Below are 18,655 nucleotides of genomic sequence, written 5' to 3' on the forward strand. Positions count from 1 at the left end.
TACTGGAGAGACCAGGGTTAGCCTGTAGCTAATATACTGGACTGACAGTGACCCGGGTTAGCCTGTAGCTAATATACTGGAGAGACCAGGGTTAGCCTGTAGCTAATATACTGGACTGACAGCGACCAGGATTAGCCTGTAGCTGATATACTGTAGAGAGTCAGTGACCAGGGTTAGCCTGTAGCTAATATACTAGAGACAGAGACAGGGGTTAGCCTGTAGCTAATATACTGGAGAGACCAGGGTTAGCCTGTAGCTAATATATTTGAGGGACAGAGACCAGGGTTAGCCTGTAGCTAATATACTGGACAGACAGAGACCAGGGTTAACTTGGAGACAGCTGACATCGAGTGGAGGCTGGTGGGCTAGCATGTTGAACAGCTAGTTTCCATAACGGCCACTCACCAGACGACCTCACCAACGTTGGAGGAGATGAGGTAGCGGATGAACTGCTTCATGTTGTTGTAGATTGCGCGGCCCTCCTCAACGGCGGCCACAATGGAGGAGAAGTTGTCGTCAGCGAGGACCATCTCAGAGGCAGACTTGGCAACGGCGGTGCCAGAGCCCATGGCGATACCGATCTCCGCCTTCTTCAGGGCGGGGGCATCGTTCACACCATCACCGGTCTGGAGGAGGAGGTGATGGAGGTGGTGTGGGAGGAAGAAGAGGACAACAGGGTTATCAACAGTGGACCACCTCACACAACCAACACTTGTTCCTCAGGTTCTAACACCCAACCGTGGAACGTTGGCCAAAGTTGCCCCCAACATCGCACCTCATCCCTCAGCGACTAGCAAGGGAGCAACTGAAGGTGGAAGATGTCATTTTTACGCATCGACTGATGGCAGGTGCTCACCATGGCGGTGATGTCATCGTGAGCCTGGAGGAACTCAACAATCTTGGACTTGTGGGAGGGCTCCACGCGGGCGAAGCAGCTGGCTCTAACCACGGCCTCGGCTTGCTCAGAGATGGGCAGGTCGTCAAACTCGCGGCCGGTGTAGGCCTTTCCGGTCACATCCTCATCCTCGGAGAAGATGCCAATACGACGGCAGATGGCGATGGCGGTTCCCTTGTTGTCGCCTGACGGGGAGGAGCGGGAGAGTCAGGGCACGGCGAAGAGCAGGTAGGCGCCAGATCTAAGTGGATCTTATTGGATCTAAGTTGCTCTTATTGGATCTAAGTGAATCTTATCGGATCTAAGTGGATCTTATTGGATCTAAGTTGCTCTTATTGGATCTGCGTGAATCTTATTGGATCTTATCGGATCTAAGTGGCTCTTATTGGATCTAAGTGGAGGAGATCGGTGGTAACAGTGACTTACCGGTGATCATGATGACACGGATTCCAGCATCTCTGCACAGTTGGATGGAGCCACTGACCTCCTTGCGGGGGGGATCCAGCATGCCAACGCATCCGACGAAGGTCAGGTCACACTGGGCAGGGGGGAAGCGGACGGAAGAGCAAGAGTTAGAAGCTGGCTTCCACGCGTCCTCTTCTCATGGGTGTGCACGTGCATGTGTGTATGAATGTGTGTGTGTGCGTGGACGCCTCTCACCTCGTAATCGGCGAACTTGGTAGCGTCCTCCAGCTTCATCTCCTCGGGCTTCAAGGGGTTGTCGCATGTGGCCAGGGCCAGGCAACGCAGGGTATCGCGACCGGTTCCCCAGTCCTTGATCACGGCCAGGATCTTGTCCTTGATGGCGTCGGTCAGGGGCACGCGGGTTGTTCCGATTCTAACGTATGTGCATCTGTCAATCACACCCTCTGGGGCACCCTATTGGAGTGATGAAGAGACATGGAAACGCATTTAACCACCAGCGTTTTAACAAATAATCATGGGTTATTTTTCATGCTGTTGTTGTTGCTTTTGAATGTTAGAACACTGATGTCAAATGTCTTTTAACAAGATGCATTAGTGATTTAACTTTTCTATATTGTATTCTGAAAGCTCACCTTAACGAACATCTTGGCGCCACCGTCTCCCTTGCCGGGTGTGCAGTACACGGACATTGACTTCCGGTCACGGGAGAACTCCAGGGTGAATTTCTTTGTCATCAGCTGCTTGACCACCTGATCAAACCAAATGACACCAGATGCTGGTTAGCCAATTTGTGATTAAACTGATCCGATTTTAGTTACATTTCAATGTCATGCATTTAGTATAACTACTTTTCTCAGACCGGAATTTCCCATCTGGGAATAATCTTGTTAAATCCTTTATCCTTTTGCCTTGATTCATAGACCAAATCGTTTTTACCAAGACCAGATGATTATGCCCCCCCGCCCCCTCTTAGCTCTGCTACTGCCAGTACGGGCTCTGATATGTGTTACCTAGAGATTACTAGAAGAATGATTGTGACCCAGTTCAGGTGCAGAATATTACAAGACTAACATCTAACAGATTATAATCTGAAAAATTCTCAGATGAGGGGTAATGATGATAATGACAAAGTAGATGATGTTACGTACGGTGCAGCAGGCGTTGGCCCGCTCGATAAAGGACAGGTTCTTCACGTTGGAGTTGAACACGTTCATCTTCTCAACCAGGCAGCACAGGGCAGTCTCAGTGGCCTCACCGACCTTCTCAAAGATCTTCTTAGACTGGAGAACAGAGAGGAGAGCACAACCACATTAGAACACCACCTCCTTCTATCAGGTCAAAACTTCAAACACTGTCACAAATTGAACATATTTTTATATTGTGTCTAGTAGTCTGAGATGTTGGTGGTGTAGTGTTAGATATAGTTTGAGAATTGGTGGTGGTGTTGGTGGTGGTGTAGTCTGAGATGCAGTCTGGGATGCTGGTGTTGGTGTAGTCTGAGTTGTAGTCTGAGATGTTGGTGGTGGTGTAGTCTGAGATTGGTCTGAGAGGTTTCGGGGGGAACTGGTTACCTCGTTGTAATCCAGAGAGGAGTCGTTGCAGAGAGCGCAGATGGTGGACAGCTCCACCAGGCCATCGTGGGCACTGCAGTTGGTTTTGGCGCCACCCTGGGAGCTGGAGGGGGGGGGGGGGGGGGGGGGGGGGGGGTATAAGATCAATGACAGTACCTCACCGTGACATGTAAAAAACATCAATGTGACAAGAAGTCAAACATCACAGAAACGTATCCAACATCACCATGACAGCATTTCAGTCACCACTATGACAACATCTTCAACATCACGGCGACGACAATTTCAATGGGGCCGTGGAACTTACACTTCGCCCTCGGGTGTGTACTTGGATCCAGAGATGTCGAAGGCATCAAGGTTGACGTGATCGCCCTCAACGCTCTTGATGATGAACATCTGTGAGTTGAAGAGCACATCAAGGTTTTTAGTTCTCCAGAAACCAACAGATTTGAGCTCGTCTACCACCAGACTTTAGATGTGTGGTAATCCAAAGTCTCCACAGAACCCAAAAAGAGAACACTCTTATTTATCTCTCCAGAACCCAAAAGGGAATGTTCTAATTTCTCAAGAATTCAAAGCAGCTGCATGACCGAGACTAAGTACCCCTTATGACAACCACGGGGGGTTTCCAGCTCTCACCGTTACCGGCCGGTCTGAACAGCGGCACCCACCTTGGTCACACACATCTGGTTGGTGGTGAGGGTGCCGGTCTTGTCGGAGCAGATGACAGAGGTGCAGCCAAGAGTCTCCACGGAGGGCAGGGACCTGACGATGGCGTTCTTCTTGGCCATGCGGCGGGTTCCCAGAGCGAGGCAGGTGGTGATGACGGCGGGCAGACCTGGGGAGGAGAGCAACGAGAAGGGAGGCGATCAGACAGCTGGTCCTTCACAGGGTGGTGGGCGTTCTGGACACAGCGGAGGGCGGGGGGGGGGGCTCACCCTCGGGGATGGCGGCCACGGCCAGAGCCACAGCGATCTTGAAGTAGTAGACGGCACCGCGGATCCAGGAGCCTCCGTGGACGGGGTCGTTGAAGTGGCCGATGTTGATGGCCCACACGGCGATGCAAATGAGGGTGATGACCTTGGACAGCTGCTCGCCGAACTCGTCAAGCTTGGCCTGGAGGGGGGTCTTCTCCTGCTCGGTGGCGGCCATCTGGTCACGGATTTTACCGATCTCAGTGCTCACACCGGTGTACACGGCAATGCCGATAGCCTTGCCGGCGGCGATGTTGGTGCCCTGAGGAGGAACCGGGAGGAGGAGGGTGAGAGCGGCCCTGAGAGATGCCAGCAGTTTGAAGGTTCCTCCATCATTATGACCCGGGGAACAGAAGGACTCAGGAGTTCCCTCTCTTCTCCATCGTAACAATACTAGTTGGAACACATTCTATACACGTATGTCAATTGGAAGGGGATTTGCTCTTTTTAAGTAGGTCACATTTTGCCCTCTGTGTAATACATTTATTTTTTTATCTCTCTGGTTTCTTACTGGTGAATATAAACATACTTTAACCATTATGTATTGTTGTGGATGTGGGGAGCGATGCTTACAGAGAAAAGCATGTTCTTCTTGTCCTGGTTGACAGCTCTCAGGTCGGGGACGGCCTCTGTGTGCTTGATCACACTGACGGACTCACCTGAGGGGCAACACAGGTAAACAACCAGAGGTAAACAACCACAGATAAACAACCACAGATAAACCACAGAGTCTCTCTGTGACCCATTGAAGAGTGTGGTCTGAACGGACGGGTGGACAGGCGGGTTCTGATCAGGGTCAGGGGACCTACCGGTGAGGATGGACTGGTCAACACGCAGGGTGGTGGACTTGATGCACACAAGCCTGATATCAGCGGGGACCTTGTCACCAACTGGAGGAGAGGGACGGCAAATTCAGAAATATTAAAACGCATTCATTCAGTAGCTCTGCAAAATTATTAAATTTTCTGCTAAACTTTTCTTTTCTTTTTTCATTATATCACTATAAAACATTACAATGTATTTGAAATAGTTATTATTCCCAATCAGGAAGAAGTTATTCAGGGATATTTCTGAAGGGGTACTCTTATTTATTTATTTTACTTTAGAAACCACTAAAATAAATCTTTTGCTTTGAAAGTGAACCCCGGGATTCCAGAGCAGGGTGGCGCCCCTACTGACACGTGTGGCAGCCAATCAAGCGAGAGTGAAGGGGCGGTGCTAGCGGGGAACGAGGGACAACAGGTGGAAGTTGATAAATGGACACGAGTGGCTGAGAAGGGAGGGGCCGCTGGGGGTATTTATACTCAAGATATTGTTTTCCTTCACTCAGCAAGTGCTCTCGCCACCACTTCCTTTTATAGACTTCCTGTCCAAAGGACACAAACATCTTGACTTACAGAGCGTTTCACAACACTTTATTTGCAGCCAAAGTCTTAGCGGCTCGGTGACGGATGCGCTTCTCTCGACTCTTTGAACCGTTGCGTGACCTTCACAGGCCGTCTGAAGGTCAGACTGGACAGCAACCGGACTGAAGCCTTTAACAGACATCTCATATGTTCCCTCTGTTCTCTATAAGATGCTGTTTGTTTCTAACTGATAAGGACGGGGATCACGATGAGTTTATAGAAGATCTTTATCTAGTGTATTCAGATATTATCTTGAGTTTATCTAGAAGATCTTTATGGTTCGACCCAACGGTTTGAGAAGATCAAATATTGCAGAGGAAACCCCATCATGGCACCCATTGCACTCCCACATGTCCTTGGCAGGGCTTCTGTGTTCCTTCTAAAGGTTTGATAATAAGGGGGGGTGGGGGGGGGGGGGGGGGTTCTCCTTGACCTTTAGAGGTCTTATGGTTAGGAGGTTTCATATTATGTGGCCTGTGAAGCCCTTTGAGACTGAAACTGCGATTATGGCCCCAACTAAAGTTTGAACATTTTAACTAAAGATATTATATTATTCTTTAGTGATGCGTGAGCTTCCCGGAGAACCTTGCGAGGACCTGGTGTTCTCAGGAGCAAGAGGAGCAGCAGGTCTTACCTGACACCTCAACGATGTCACCGGGGACGATCTCTCTGGCCTTGATCATCTGCACGCTCTTCCTGTCGGAGCGGTACACCTTGCCCATCTCGGGCTCATACTCCTTCAGGGCCTCAATAGCGTCCTCAGCATTACGTTCCTGCACACACACACACACACACACACACACAGGGCTAAGCAACGGAGCGTAAAGCAGCAGAGATCCTGGCAGCCAGCGTTTGAGACTCTACATATGTCGTTGAGAGACATATGCAAACATAACATATGTTTAGTGAATGGGCTTCATTTCCTGAACACAGCAAATTGATCTGAACTAAGATTTCCTCTTTACCCCACTACTCTACTACTGCGTGTAAACTGAGTGTACTCTGAGGAGCTACTGGTGTGCGGACACGTGTTGGGATATTTCACATGTCTATCTGCCGCCTGTTGTTGTTGTTGATGATTTGAAAGCAACATCACATGTTAGTGACGTTTCATCGCTGGTGTTTTAGTGTGTTCATATGTCATGTGACAGTGATAGTCACGTGACCCACCTGCCACACGCCGACAATGGCGTTAGCGATGAGGATGAGGAGGATGACAAAGGGCTCCACGAAGGCGGTGACGGTCTCCTCGCCTTCCTCAAACCAGGCCAGCACCTGGAGGAAGATCGGCCCATTAGAACACAGGACAACAGTGATGGCCTGGGTGTGAGTGTGAGTGTGTGTGTCGACATGCTCTCTCTCTCTATAGGGGGTAAGGAAGGTCAGGATTGGGGGGGGTTAGAACATGACAGAGGTGTTCTGAGGTCCACGAGTTATTGCTGTTGCTGTCAGAAGACCCCACATTAAAAACATGATACTGCCTCCATAAACTACCGACTGATTGCGTAAGCCCCCTAAATATTAGCCACAAGCCTCCGCAAGACTCCTTCCACCCCTCCTGTCCTGACCCCTGACCTTTCTGCGAGGATTGGGTTTCCATCTCCTGCAAGAGGCCTTTCTTAAAATAGTATGTCACCCCCTTAAAGCCCCCCGCAACCCTCCACCTCCATCCCCCCCCCCACCACCCTACACCCCCCACCTCAAATCCTATAGCCCACCACCAGCTCCACCCTACACCCCCACCATCCACCTCCGCCCTGGATCCCCCCACCACCCTATAGCCCCCCACCTCCACCCTGCAGCCCCCCCACCCCCCCCCCCCCCCCCCTCTACCCTACTGCCCACCGACTCCACCCTGCAGCCCCCCACAAAGCCCCTGACCCCCTGCCTGGGCGTTCTCCTTCTAAGGCCAAGCTTACAGCTGCCATTTCTGGCCGTCCTGAAATTAATACACCTCTTACCCACACCCACCCCCACCTTACCACGCTTCTAAACACCATGGGTATGTGAGAGAGTGTGTGTGTGTGAGTGTGAGTGTGTGTGTGTGTGTGTGTGTGTGTGTGTGTGTGTGTGTGTGTGTGTGTGTGTGTGTGTGTGTGAGGATTCTAAGATGTTGTTTGACAGCTTGACATGACAGCAAGGACAGGCGTGTGTGTGTTTGTGTGTGTGTGTGTGTGGGGGGGGGGGGGGGGGGGGGTGGTGCTTGACAGCAGATATCCTGCAGAGACTGTTTGAACAAACTGCCTTCATCGTGCTGAGTGTCTAAAAGAGAGGGTTGAGTCTTGAGTGTTCAGGTCGGTGATCAGAGAAGGGGCACGGGAGGAACCTGTACTCACGAATGAAATGCAGGCAGCCAGCAGCAGGATCCTGACCAGGAGGTCTTCAAACTGCTCATAGATGAGCTCCCAGACGCTCTTACCTTAAGGAGGAGGAGGGGTTACCGTGGTTACAATACAGGTCACCATGGGGATAGCAGAGTATAAGATACAGGAGAGGTCTAAGTGTGTGTGTGTGCATCGGACAGGATAGATTAGAATCTGTTCATCAAGTGGTATGAAAGGTCTGTCTCTGTGTCTGTCTGACAATCTGAGCATGTCTGTGGGTATGCCTCCTTGTCTATGTGCTTTTCTGTGTATCTGTGTATATTTTCCAAGTGATGACAATTAAGACTTACCCTCCTCAGCGGGAAGCTCTGTTGTCCGATGAAGAAAGAGAGAGAGCGGGAGCGAGAGAGAGAGAAAGAAACAAGTTAGCATATGTTGTATATATTTATATATATATATACACAAAGATAAAGTCATTGTAAATTCCTAACCACACATTAGCACTTCTAAGTACAATCAGTTTCTCAATGGTTCCTGATGTGTGTTGAAAAGGGTACAATTGTCTGATGAATCGTTGAGTGATTTTAAACTCATTCCGTGTGTTTACATGGAACTGAAACAGAATGTAGCTGCACAATGAGCATAGACATGCCAACGCTTAAGCATGAAAGACCCTGGGCTACCTCAAGGATCCATCTGACATGAGGAGGAAATCAGCTGCCCTTCTGCATTAAGACCATGCATGTTGTGATGGAAGACACTATTCTACCACAGTGAAGGGACTCCATTGTAATAGCGAACACCCTGTGACCACAGTGATGTTACCACATTGTGATAGTGCACACCATGCTACCAAAGCAGTGTAGTTACCGCTAAATGTTTCATGTCATTGCGTCACAAGGCCTTTCGCGTAGCTCAGAGCGTGATAGCCAGCTATCGATCCACTGCGGCACCCCACATCGCCAGCATGTCGGCCATCTAAGGAGCTCTGATGTGATTGGCTGCCCTAAAACGATCCTGCTCCCCACTAGGCCCGCCTCCCTCCCTCCCTCCCTCCCTCCCTCCCTCCCTCCCTCTTCACCCGTGAAGCTTCTTGAGCCATCAGCTGTTCCGCTCTCTGCTCGTCTTCTCTGTTCGTCCTTAAATAGATTCTCAAAGCTGCTGGAGGTATCTGCACCCAGACCAGCTGCTGGACGCGCTGCTAAAAACGCCTCTCTCGCACCTCCTGCTAGCTCTCCGCGCACCTCCTGCAGCTCCTCCCGCTACCAGCACCAGTTGCTAGCTCCTCCAGCACCTCCTGCTCCTGCTCCTCCTCCTGTTCCCGAGAACCTCCTACCCTCCCACCCAACCCCGATTCCTGCCGGCTTGTCATGCCCCTCCTGCTCGCTCCTCTTGTACTTCCTGCCTCTGACACCTCCTGCCCCCTAGCGCCTCCTCTTCCTAGAGGAGTTAGCCCTGATGAAACCACCGCAGCGTGAGCTTCAACTGTGTTGAATGTCCCGCTGCACCACGACAACCAACAACTCCAGGCCTATCCGTTTCTTTCTCTTGTTCCTTGTCCACCAACACCTCCACCTATCTCCTCTCCTCGTGCACACCCACCCCCCTCTCCCCCTTCCTCCACCCCAACCCCCCCCCCCCCCCCTCCCCCCCAAACACCATGCTTAGCCGCCTCACCGTTGTGGCCAAACTTGGCCAAGTTCTTCTTGAACTGGTCTGGGGTCAGGCCGGTAACCTCATTCGAACTGAAGAAGGTGAGGCACTCGGCCGGGGTCTTGGCGTGTGCGTTCTCCATGGTGGATAGACGAGAAAGCTGTTGTCTATCCTTGCTCCTCTGCTGCTCTGGTCTCTTTGCTGTGCCCTTGGTCCTCCACCCTTTCCTTTATAGCGTGGCACCCTCCACTGTGCTGGACGAATAGAAAGAGCGATTTGGTTGATGCCAGCTGCAGGTTATATACCCCTTAAGTACTACTAGGGGTTGGTGTCATTGGGGGAGGACCGCCTGGAGGGTCCCCCCACCCCCCCCCCCCCCCCCCCCCACCACCACCGGCAACATACCAGCATGGGAGACATAGGGAGGAGGTGGGCAGGGGGGGGGGGGCACTAGGGCAGAAACTGAGAACATGGGCCTGCGTTGGGACAGGGGGTGAGGGGCAGGGAGGGGGGTGAGGTGGGGAGGGGGTTTGGGGGTCAGGGGGGGGGGGGGGGGGGTTGGGGGAGGTCAGGGTCTGGGGGGGAAGAGGAGAAGGAGGGGGCGGGGGCGACGGCGTGGATGAAAATTAGATCTGTTTTTGGAACATGCATGGTCAGTGGAATAAGGAGAAGGTGAGGGGGGGGATAGAGAGAGAGCAAGGGAGAGGGAGGGAGAGGGAGGGAGAGGGAGGGAGAGGGAGGGGGGGAGAGAGAGAGAGAGAGAGAGAGAGAGAGAGAGAGAGAGAGAGAGAGAGAGAAAGAGACAGAAGTTTGAGGGAGAGGAGGGGGTGGAGTGGCCACTCCTGAGGAAGTGTGCGAGATGGTCAGAGAGAGAATAGGAGCCAGGCTGTTCTACATGATCAGATGGCCTGAGCCAGAGAGTCAGTGTGTGCAGTCCTGCAGGTCACCTTGCCCCCTAACACCAGGAGACCCACGTCCTAACTCACAGGAAGTGGGATCCCAAAGCTATTAGAAACGCTACTTAGTGCTGATAGGAGAGGAGACAGGGCGATGGTAAGGACTGGAGGAGAAGGGGTTGGGACTGGTCTGAGAGGAGGAGGAGGAGAGGAGGAGGAGGGGAGGAGGAGGGGAGGTTAGGACTGGTGTGAGAGGAGGAGGAGAGGAGGAGAATGAAAGGTTGGAGAGGCGGTAAGTGATGGTGCGATGCGAGGGGGAATGGAGCGAACAGGAGGAGAGGAGAGGAATGAGAGTCAGGCCATTAAGAACTTGTCACCCTGTAGCTACTTAGAGAGAGAGAGAGAGAGAGAGAGAGAGAGAGAGAGAGAGAGAGAGAGAGAGAGAGAGCGAGAGAGCGAGAGCGAGAGCGAGGGGGGAATCACACTGTATTTCCTTTGTTGATGAGGCAGTGGTGGAGGCAGAGAGCCATCTCATCTGACACCAACTTGTACTTCAGAATAGAGCCGGTTAACAAGTGGCTTATCTTGTGTTCTGCTCATTTGATGATGTCAATATCACACCTTTCTCGTTTGATTGCCAACTCCTGTCCTGCACGTGTAGGTAGGCAGCAGAGCGTTTCCACGACAACACCATCCCATCCCCATCCCAAGCACACATGGGACGTGCTGCTGTGTTCACCTTGTGATGAGAAACACAAGATACACTGGACATTATGTTTTAGTTCTATTTATATCTACAGATTTACATACCGTATTGTAGTGTCAATAATAATATTCTGCTTTTTTCAACACTATTGAACCCATTATTTACCTAAACAGTTGTGCTTGTTTTTCAGTATGTCAATAATGGCTCCATTGCAATTTGAACTGTCCCTAGAAGGAGGGATCCCTCTTACTGCATTCCTCCTTCATTAAAATGTTTTCCTTACTCTTTGGGGGGCTATGACGGCCTTTGAAGCCCTTTTAGAATGGTACTGTTACTGTTAACGGATACGCAAATAACAATCCACTAAACTTGAATGTGAAATTATGGAACATATTATTTGTGTCTGAAAAATTTAAGGTTGCTAGTTTGATCCCATCTCTTATGTTGAGTTGTCCCTGAGCAAGACACATAACCCTAACTGCTTCCGGCTAGCTGCCGGTTGCCATGCATGGTTGTCTATGAATTTTGGTATACAGTAAATGGGTGAATGTCATCTAATAATTGTTAAGCATACTGAGTGGCCACAGATGAGGTGACTACCACCAAACTACCGGGACACATACAAGCTAGTGGCCGGTATAATCTGATGTATTAGCACTCGTTGAGGAGTCTATATGTTCAGGGTCGCCCTTTCAACAACCTTTGCTCGTGGGGATCACGGTGGGGTGCCGTTATCCCCCAAGCCGATGATTTGCTGTTTGTTTGCTGAACACTAAAAGAAGCATCCAGAAGCTGTCACTAATCAATAAAGTGACAGGTGTCCACCGTCTAAACCCCAAACATCACACACACACACACACACACACACACACACACACACACACACACACACACACACACACACACACACACACACACACACACACACACACACACACACACACACACACACATTGAGGTGGTCACACACAAAGTGTGGATTTACTCCACACTTATTGAGTCGGTGAACCATATTGAACAGGAAAGGATACAATTGCAGACAGATTTCGGTTGCATGGGTTCTTAGAACCGATTGGACCAATTAAGAATGAATCTACATTAATTTGAACACACACACACGGGCACTCTAAACACAAACACACACCGACCAGGACTAAAAAAGGAGCATAGTTTGGAACCAAGTGCCTGCATGTACTGCCTGTGACCTCTGACCACGAGGCGCGTATAGCAGGAATAGTGGCCGGGGGGCGTGGCCTACTGCAGAGCACATTCCCTGTTACATTGAGACTATATTATATATGTTCACACACACACACACACACACACACATTACTACACACAATGCCTCAAGAACACATCTCGAATGCATAAATGATGGTTGAATAATATAATAATAGAATTGGTTTAATGCAATAGCAATATTTTATATGCATAGGCAATACAATTTAAGTCAAATAACAACTGTTCTGATTCAAAGTCCTTGCATCAAACCCATTGTAATCATATCTTATTCAAATCTTGACCATACCTCAACCAAATCTTAACCAAATGCAGCCCAATGTTGGCCTTACCCTCGCCGGCCCTACACACTCATAGCATGAACTATCAAAGGTTGTCAACCCCTGGCAGGATAATGATATATTTTATACATCTCCTACTGTACTCCACCCTGCCCCCCCCCCCCCCCCCCCCCTCCAGAACCTCTCCCTCAGGTCCTCAGCTGTTCTACTGCCGTCCTGACCTCTGGGATTTGAGGAAAAGGGGGGGAGAAGTCCCCCTCCAGGGAGAGCAGTGACATTTAACTCAATATCCCAGAAGGATTGGGTTTCTAACACACACACACACACACACACACGCACACGCAACCACACAGTATAGACTCACTCCCACTACAACCCCCCCCCCCACACACACACACACACACCAACCACATACACACATAGCATATTCGTATACACACGCACACACACACGCACATACTTGTGCTGGGTGTAAGGATATCCTGGGACTCCCTGTTCATTATTCACTCATCTCACCGCTCACAGCTAAGCTACCACTCACACACACACACACACACACACACACTCCAACATGTGCACCCTGTCACTCACACCAACACACTCCCACACACGCACCCTGTCACACAGACGCACTCACACACACCTTCAATCGTGTCCAGAGTTCCGTGGTGGTGATAATCGCTGTAACCATACAGCTGCACATAAACCTTACGCAATAAGGAGATACTGCTGAGCAGACAGAGAGAGAAACCCGGGAGAGACAGAGCGAGAGAGAGAGAGAGAGAGAGAGAGAGAGAGAGAGAGAAACACAGAGGAAGGGAGAGAGACTCAGGGAGTGACAGAGACACACACATGGAGGGAGAGACACAGGGAATGAGAGAGAGAGACACAGAGTGAGGCAGGAGGGAGACACAATTACAACATTAATGTTACGATTGGATTTTTGACAATGTACATTTCTATCTTACGTGTGTATCTTATTTACCCTCTGTTCTACTTTGTGCTTCGGCAATGTGCATTTAATGTATATTTCCCATGTCAATCATACATTTGAATTTAGAGAGCGAGAGAAAGAGAGGGTCAAGTGAGAGAGCGAGATAGAGAGAGAACGAGTGAGATAGCCCGATTGTTGCGTGTGCAGTAAATGTATATTGACATTTACTGCACACTTCGGCAATGAATACTTTGAATTTAAAAGAGGGATTAAGAGAGAGGGCAGGGACACAGAGAGAGTGTGTGTGTGTGTGTGTGTGTGTGTGTGTGTGTGTGTGTGTGTGTGTGTGTGTGTGTGTGTGTGTGTGTGTGTGTGTGTGTGTGTGCATGTAGACTTCTTTAAAACAGTCACTGTTCCAGATTCTTAGAACCAGGCTCCCCTTTACCAGGGGTACGTTGCCCTGCAAGGTTGATCCTGAGGGCACAAATTCCTCCTCAAGGGCAGGCAGGCCCTCTGTTCATAGCCGCCAACATTCCAGCACCTCTAACCTGGCTAACGGAAACATTAGCCGCATGCTAACAATTGCCCATCCCACTCCATTCTGACCACTTGTGTTGGGTTAGCCGGGATGCTATTCCTAGTGCCGTATGCAGCATCCTGGGCTACAGCTCACTGTTCCTATGAGCAGAAGGTACAAGAGCTAGCAGAAGAAACAACTCAGCATATGAGGTCCCAATGAGTCCAGGAGCCAGATCAGATCAGGTCGGAAAAGCTAATGATACATTAACTACCAGAAGGAAGACCTAACGGTTGCTATTAGTTGAAGGCCTGTTAACTTGCAGAGAGAACAGCTGAGAACATGATGCCCCAAGGAGTCCGTCAGTTCAGACGAGATCAGGTGACAGGATGCTGGACAGGCCAGACCACGGCAGAGTCCAGGACCCAGAGCCTGGCTCCAGCTAAAGGCCTGGTCGCACACAATGTTTCAATATGTGATCCGATCTTGCCAGGGCACATTAGTTGTAGAGGCTCCCAGATCCAATCTAGGTCACAGAGTGATCCAACGTGCCAGGTTGCATACAAAGATGGTCGGTCTCACATTCTTAACAAGACCGATATTACCTTATGTTACATTGGGTGCACTTCTGATTGCTGGCTCTACTTGCCATTATGATCAGATCTACATCTTACTGGGTGTATGCTGGTACTTATGTTTTAGGAGTATCCTATGTCGTTCTTATAGTTGTAGAATACTTGTTGATTTTTCCTGCATCTATCCAGTCTGTTCTTGAAACAATTGACACTTGTGTTCACCACTTCTGATGGTAGGTTGTTCCATATTTTGGTCACTCATAGGCTGAATACGTTTTTCCTTCAATATGTGTGGACACTAACTATCCAATTAGATCATATCTCTGGATTAACTATGGATATTAGCATTAAAATATGAATAAATAAACCAAAATGGCACACATTGGTGTAATATATGAGGAGGGCATTCCTTTCGTGAAGTTTTCATATTAAAAAATGCATTATAGCGTAACACAATCGGCTACTCAACAGTCAATCAATATTTAATACAAAACTAGTTTTATATCGGCCAGATCAGCTTTCTTGCATTGGCGTGAAAAATAAATTTCAACAAAAATAAAAACAGACCTCTTGTTTTTCAATCTACAGAATTGTACAATTTAGCAGGAACAAGAAGTTCCGACCACATATCAGCGTCAGATGTAGACACCATGTCCTTGAGATCAGATAGCAAAAGTCAGATTGAAAAGCATCAAGTGTAACCGAGCCCTAATTGGACCAGCTACCCAAAGTCCCTAGCGTTGGGGGGGGTATGGGTCGTGGTGTCGGCCGTGTCATGGTGTTACGCAAGGTTAGAGCAAATTGTTCACACCATTCCTTGCGCCAAGTGACCTCCATCTTTGATTACCGAACTGAAAGGCTAAGGCTGCATCCGAATACCTAGTACATACTATTTCTGTCTAGTGTCTACTACTTGACCATACTACACTTGACTGTGTAGTACGGTCTACAGACATGCGTAGAATGCCTCCGAACGCCGCCGAAACTCCACCGGATGTTTGGAGATGACGTATCTCCCCCCAGATGGCGGCAAAATGTACCTGTTTTCCGTCTTGTTATCGTTGCTATTAAATAAAAAAATGTCTCTTTCTACGCGAATGTCTCTTGAAATGGATATCTCTGCTAGAAGGCGTCGTCGTCGGTCATCTCGTAGAGCGACTTACCGGCAGGTTATGTTGTATATATGTGGAAATTTGGTAAGTCATTTTTTTGGAATAATAATAATACATTTACAGTTATTTGTTACTCCGTGAAAAAGACGATTGAAGTTCATTTTTCCTTTTTTATTGAACACACACACACACACACACACACACGAATAAAAAGCCGCTGTTGGTGGTGTCGGGTCAGCCATCTCTTCTTCGTTTGTTACCAGACTCCGGTTGCATTGTGGGATAGCGTAGTGTGGTCCGTGGTTCACTTTGGCGGTAGTATGCATTCGGAAATGACTTCCGTACTACAGAATGCATACTACAGTATTCGGACGCGCTAGATTTTTCGCATACTACAAAATGCATACTATATAGTATGCAAGTACGAGTATTCGGATGCAGCCTAAGTCTCCAAAACCGACAGGCGACGAGACTTTGCCCAAAATACATTGACTTATCACTATGGTGACCATAGACAACCATGGACAGTTTATCCTTACAACTGCAAACCCCCACAGCCCATGTCACGTGTCGGCCTGTTGAGATACAGAGGGAACTGAGGAAGATGATGGAAAACAGGTCAAACAGCTGAAGTATTTTTTGCTTTGTACCACCTAACGTCAGGTGGAGAGCTCAAACCAAACGAAAAAATATGAGTGAGGGGGGCCCGGGCAATGGTTATGTAACAGCACAGCTAAACGTTTGACTCCGGTGGGGCCCAAGCCAAATAGCGATGTGCTAGCTAAAGAAGCACATGGAGCCAAGAACCTAGCGTGACGTAGCATGATGCTGAAAGAGTCCTACCTGAATGAGCCAGGACGCTAGATAGTTAGCTAGTTTTTTCTAAATCCAATATATTCCGGTACAGAAAACCAGGTTTGCTGTAAGTTGCTAAAAAAAAACCACTTTAATTATGTTAGTGAATGTAGGACCATTGATGGCTTTAACCATTTTTAAGAAAAACCACAGCAACCAGAGGTACAAGCGCTGTTTCAAATTCCTTTGTAATTTTTCAGATATGTCAAAAGTGACTTAGGTGAATTCAGATCCATGTCTTTGTGGAGCAGGTAGAGGTCAGGGCATCTTGGTCAAAGATACTTAAAGGTAGACTGGCCACGTTGGGATAGACCAAGTATAAATGTAGGATTGACGCTCACTAACCTGGCCTCAATTCACGCACAATTTTTCCGGAGTAGTTAGAGGAACCTTCCTTTATTTTATAAAAAATTGATTTGAGTTTGAGACTGTTGACTCGCACACGGGGGGGATCAACACCTGACGCAAACGCACCTATGTTCCCCAACGAGACACTGCAACTGTGAACTGTCCAATCAGGACACAGAACGACAGTAGGCGCTCCCCGAAATAAACAAACCAGGGCGTTTAAAATACCAGGCTGCCTCTAAATATCAGGTTACCCTTTAAAATTATTTGAATGTAATAGACATCTTCCCGTGTTCCAGGTTCAACGCTGAATGATGGACTCAACCGGAGGTGAACACTTCATTAAATAAAGTAGGCCGAAATGGTAAATTACTCGACGGGGGACCACTCCTGTCTAGAAACAGATATGACAAAGGGGATGGGGGAACAAATGTAAATGTAAAAACTATTATACTTCTAACGACCACCTAACGAGCGGGAACGTATTGGCGGATACAGCAGATCATATTCACAATCACCCAAAGCTATTCTCACTACTAACGCGCACATAATTTCACAGAGGCCCAAAACTAACGAAGCGCAACGGTGGAAGAAGAAATAAATTGTAGCCTACGATGGATTTTTTTTTTTATGTAGAAGACAGCTGAAATTAGTTTTTCAGAGTAGATTATCGCATCTAAACTTAACGCATTCAGCCGTCTCCGTGTCCTTATCTGGGCGTGTTAAAGAGACGAGCCGTAATGGACAGAATGTCTTGAAGCCGAAGTGTTGACGACAGGAAGACTGATGGAGGAACAGAGGTCGGGGGTGTATTTCTTTGACAAATATAGCCCAGGTTTGAATACGATCCAAACGTCTTAAATACCACGCACACGCACGCACACACGCATACATAAAAACACCCCCCACACACGTGTTACGTGTCGATATGGGGGGGGATCGATTCAGGTTGAACACGGTCACAAAAGCGTAGGGGGGTCCCTTTATTTAGAGGCGGTGCTCCGTCACATCGTCAGGTAACACTGAGGCGGTTTCATTTCGCTTGACCAGTCTCTGTCCGTGGTGCCGGTTTGTGCCCGAACAACTTGAGACGACAATTCTGGTTGAGTTCACTCAAACGCCAGGTGGCAACGACGATCATCTCCTACCATACGCCCCACAGGAGCTATAATGTCTCGCTGCGGCTTGTAGGACATGGACATCCAACGTCCAAGTGCTGTCCCCTGATTCCACTTGCCACCCCCACTGACGTCACTGGCTAATGACTGAAACAACCCAATTGTGATTGCAAAAACATGCGTTTGTGAAATGTGTTTTTGATGGGTCCAATCCTTAAACCAGGGGCGTTTCTAGGTTTCATAAACATCCGGGGCTTAGCCCAGACGGAAAATGAAAATGCCAAAATGATTTCTATGCTTTATTTTGCATGAACATTTTTTCATAATGCTTCACCTAAATAAACCAAATGCGCAGTTTATTATATAGCTTAAAATAGAAACCTGACTGCTGTGCTGCTTATCCCCAAATGTCTAAAGTTCCATTAAAGTTCTTTCAGAGTAAAATGAATACAAGTGAGACAGACTTTAGACACACACATCTGACTGGGGATAGGATAGGTTAATTCACTTGAGGTGGTAAAAAGGTTATGTTTTTAAACTGTTTATTCTCTTGCCATAAGGACTATCTAGACTAGTAGGCCTACGTATAAATTATACATATTTTTACTTTTATTTATTTTTTTAACCCAAAAATTATATTTGGGGCTAATTAAACACAGGGTCTTTGATTAGGATGTCTGGTTTCAGGGTCTGCGTTCAGGGCCTAATCGACCAGGTAAACACGCGTCCTGCCGTCCTCAGAGCTCCAAGAAACAAGTTCCAGGTGGTAAATATTTAGCTCAGACGTCGTTCACTCAATACAGTCATGATCCAAAATCTGACCGC

At 48.5% G+C, this 18,655-nt stretch overlaps 1 protein-coding gene across 1 annotated transcript in view; it reads right to left on the reverse strand.

The window, feature by feature from the left end:
• LOC130371097 (sarcoplasmic/endoplasmic reticulum calcium ATPase 1-like) overlaps positions 1 to 9,539 on the reverse strand; it is a 12,644-nt gene extending 3,105 nt beyond the window's left edge. The window contains exons 1-17 of the mRNA XM_056576740.1: positions 9,274 to 9,539; positions 7,947 to 7,964; positions 7,609 to 7,691; positions 6,443 to 6,547; positions 5,907 to 6,045; positions 4,676 to 4,756; positions 4,440 to 4,525; positions 3,831 to 4,128; positions 3,564 to 3,730; positions 3,200 to 3,288; positions 2,893 to 2,995; positions 2,470 to 2,601; positions 1,954 to 2,070; positions 1,556 to 1,774; positions 1,322 to 1,433; positions 857 to 1,080; positions 406 to 626 (exon numbers count right to left, since the gene is read on the reverse strand). Coding sequence (XP_056432715.1) covers positions 406 to 626; positions 857 to 1,080; positions 1,322 to 1,433; positions 1,556 to 1,774; positions 1,954 to 2,070; positions 2,470 to 2,601; positions 2,893 to 2,995; positions 3,200 to 3,288; positions 3,564 to 3,730; positions 3,831 to 4,128; positions 4,440 to 4,525; positions 4,676 to 4,756; positions 5,907 to 6,045; positions 6,443 to 6,547; positions 7,609 to 7,691; positions 7,947 to 7,964; positions 9,274 to 9,391 — 2,312 coding nt within the window. The 5' untranslated portion in view covers positions 9,392 to 9,539. The remainder of the gene's footprint in view (positions 1 to 405; positions 627 to 856; positions 1,081 to 1,321; positions 1,434 to 1,555; positions 1,775 to 1,953; positions 2,071 to 2,469; positions 2,602 to 2,892; positions 2,996 to 3,199; positions 3,289 to 3,563; positions 3,731 to 3,830; positions 4,129 to 4,439; positions 4,526 to 4,675; positions 4,757 to 5,906; positions 6,046 to 6,442; positions 6,548 to 7,608; positions 7,692 to 7,946; positions 7,965 to 9,273) is intronic.
• Between the last annotated feature and the right edge of the window lie 9,116 nt (positions 9,540 to 18,655).

The sequence above is a fragment of the Gadus chalcogrammus genome, chromosome 18, assembly GCF_026213295.1.
Source record: "Gadus chalcogrammus isolate NIFS_2021 chromosome 18, NIFS_Gcha_1.0, whole genome shotgun sequence".
In the NCBI taxonomy this organism is placed as follows: Eukaryota; Metazoa; Chordata; class Actinopteri; order Gadiformes; family Gadidae; genus Gadus; species Gadus chalcogrammus.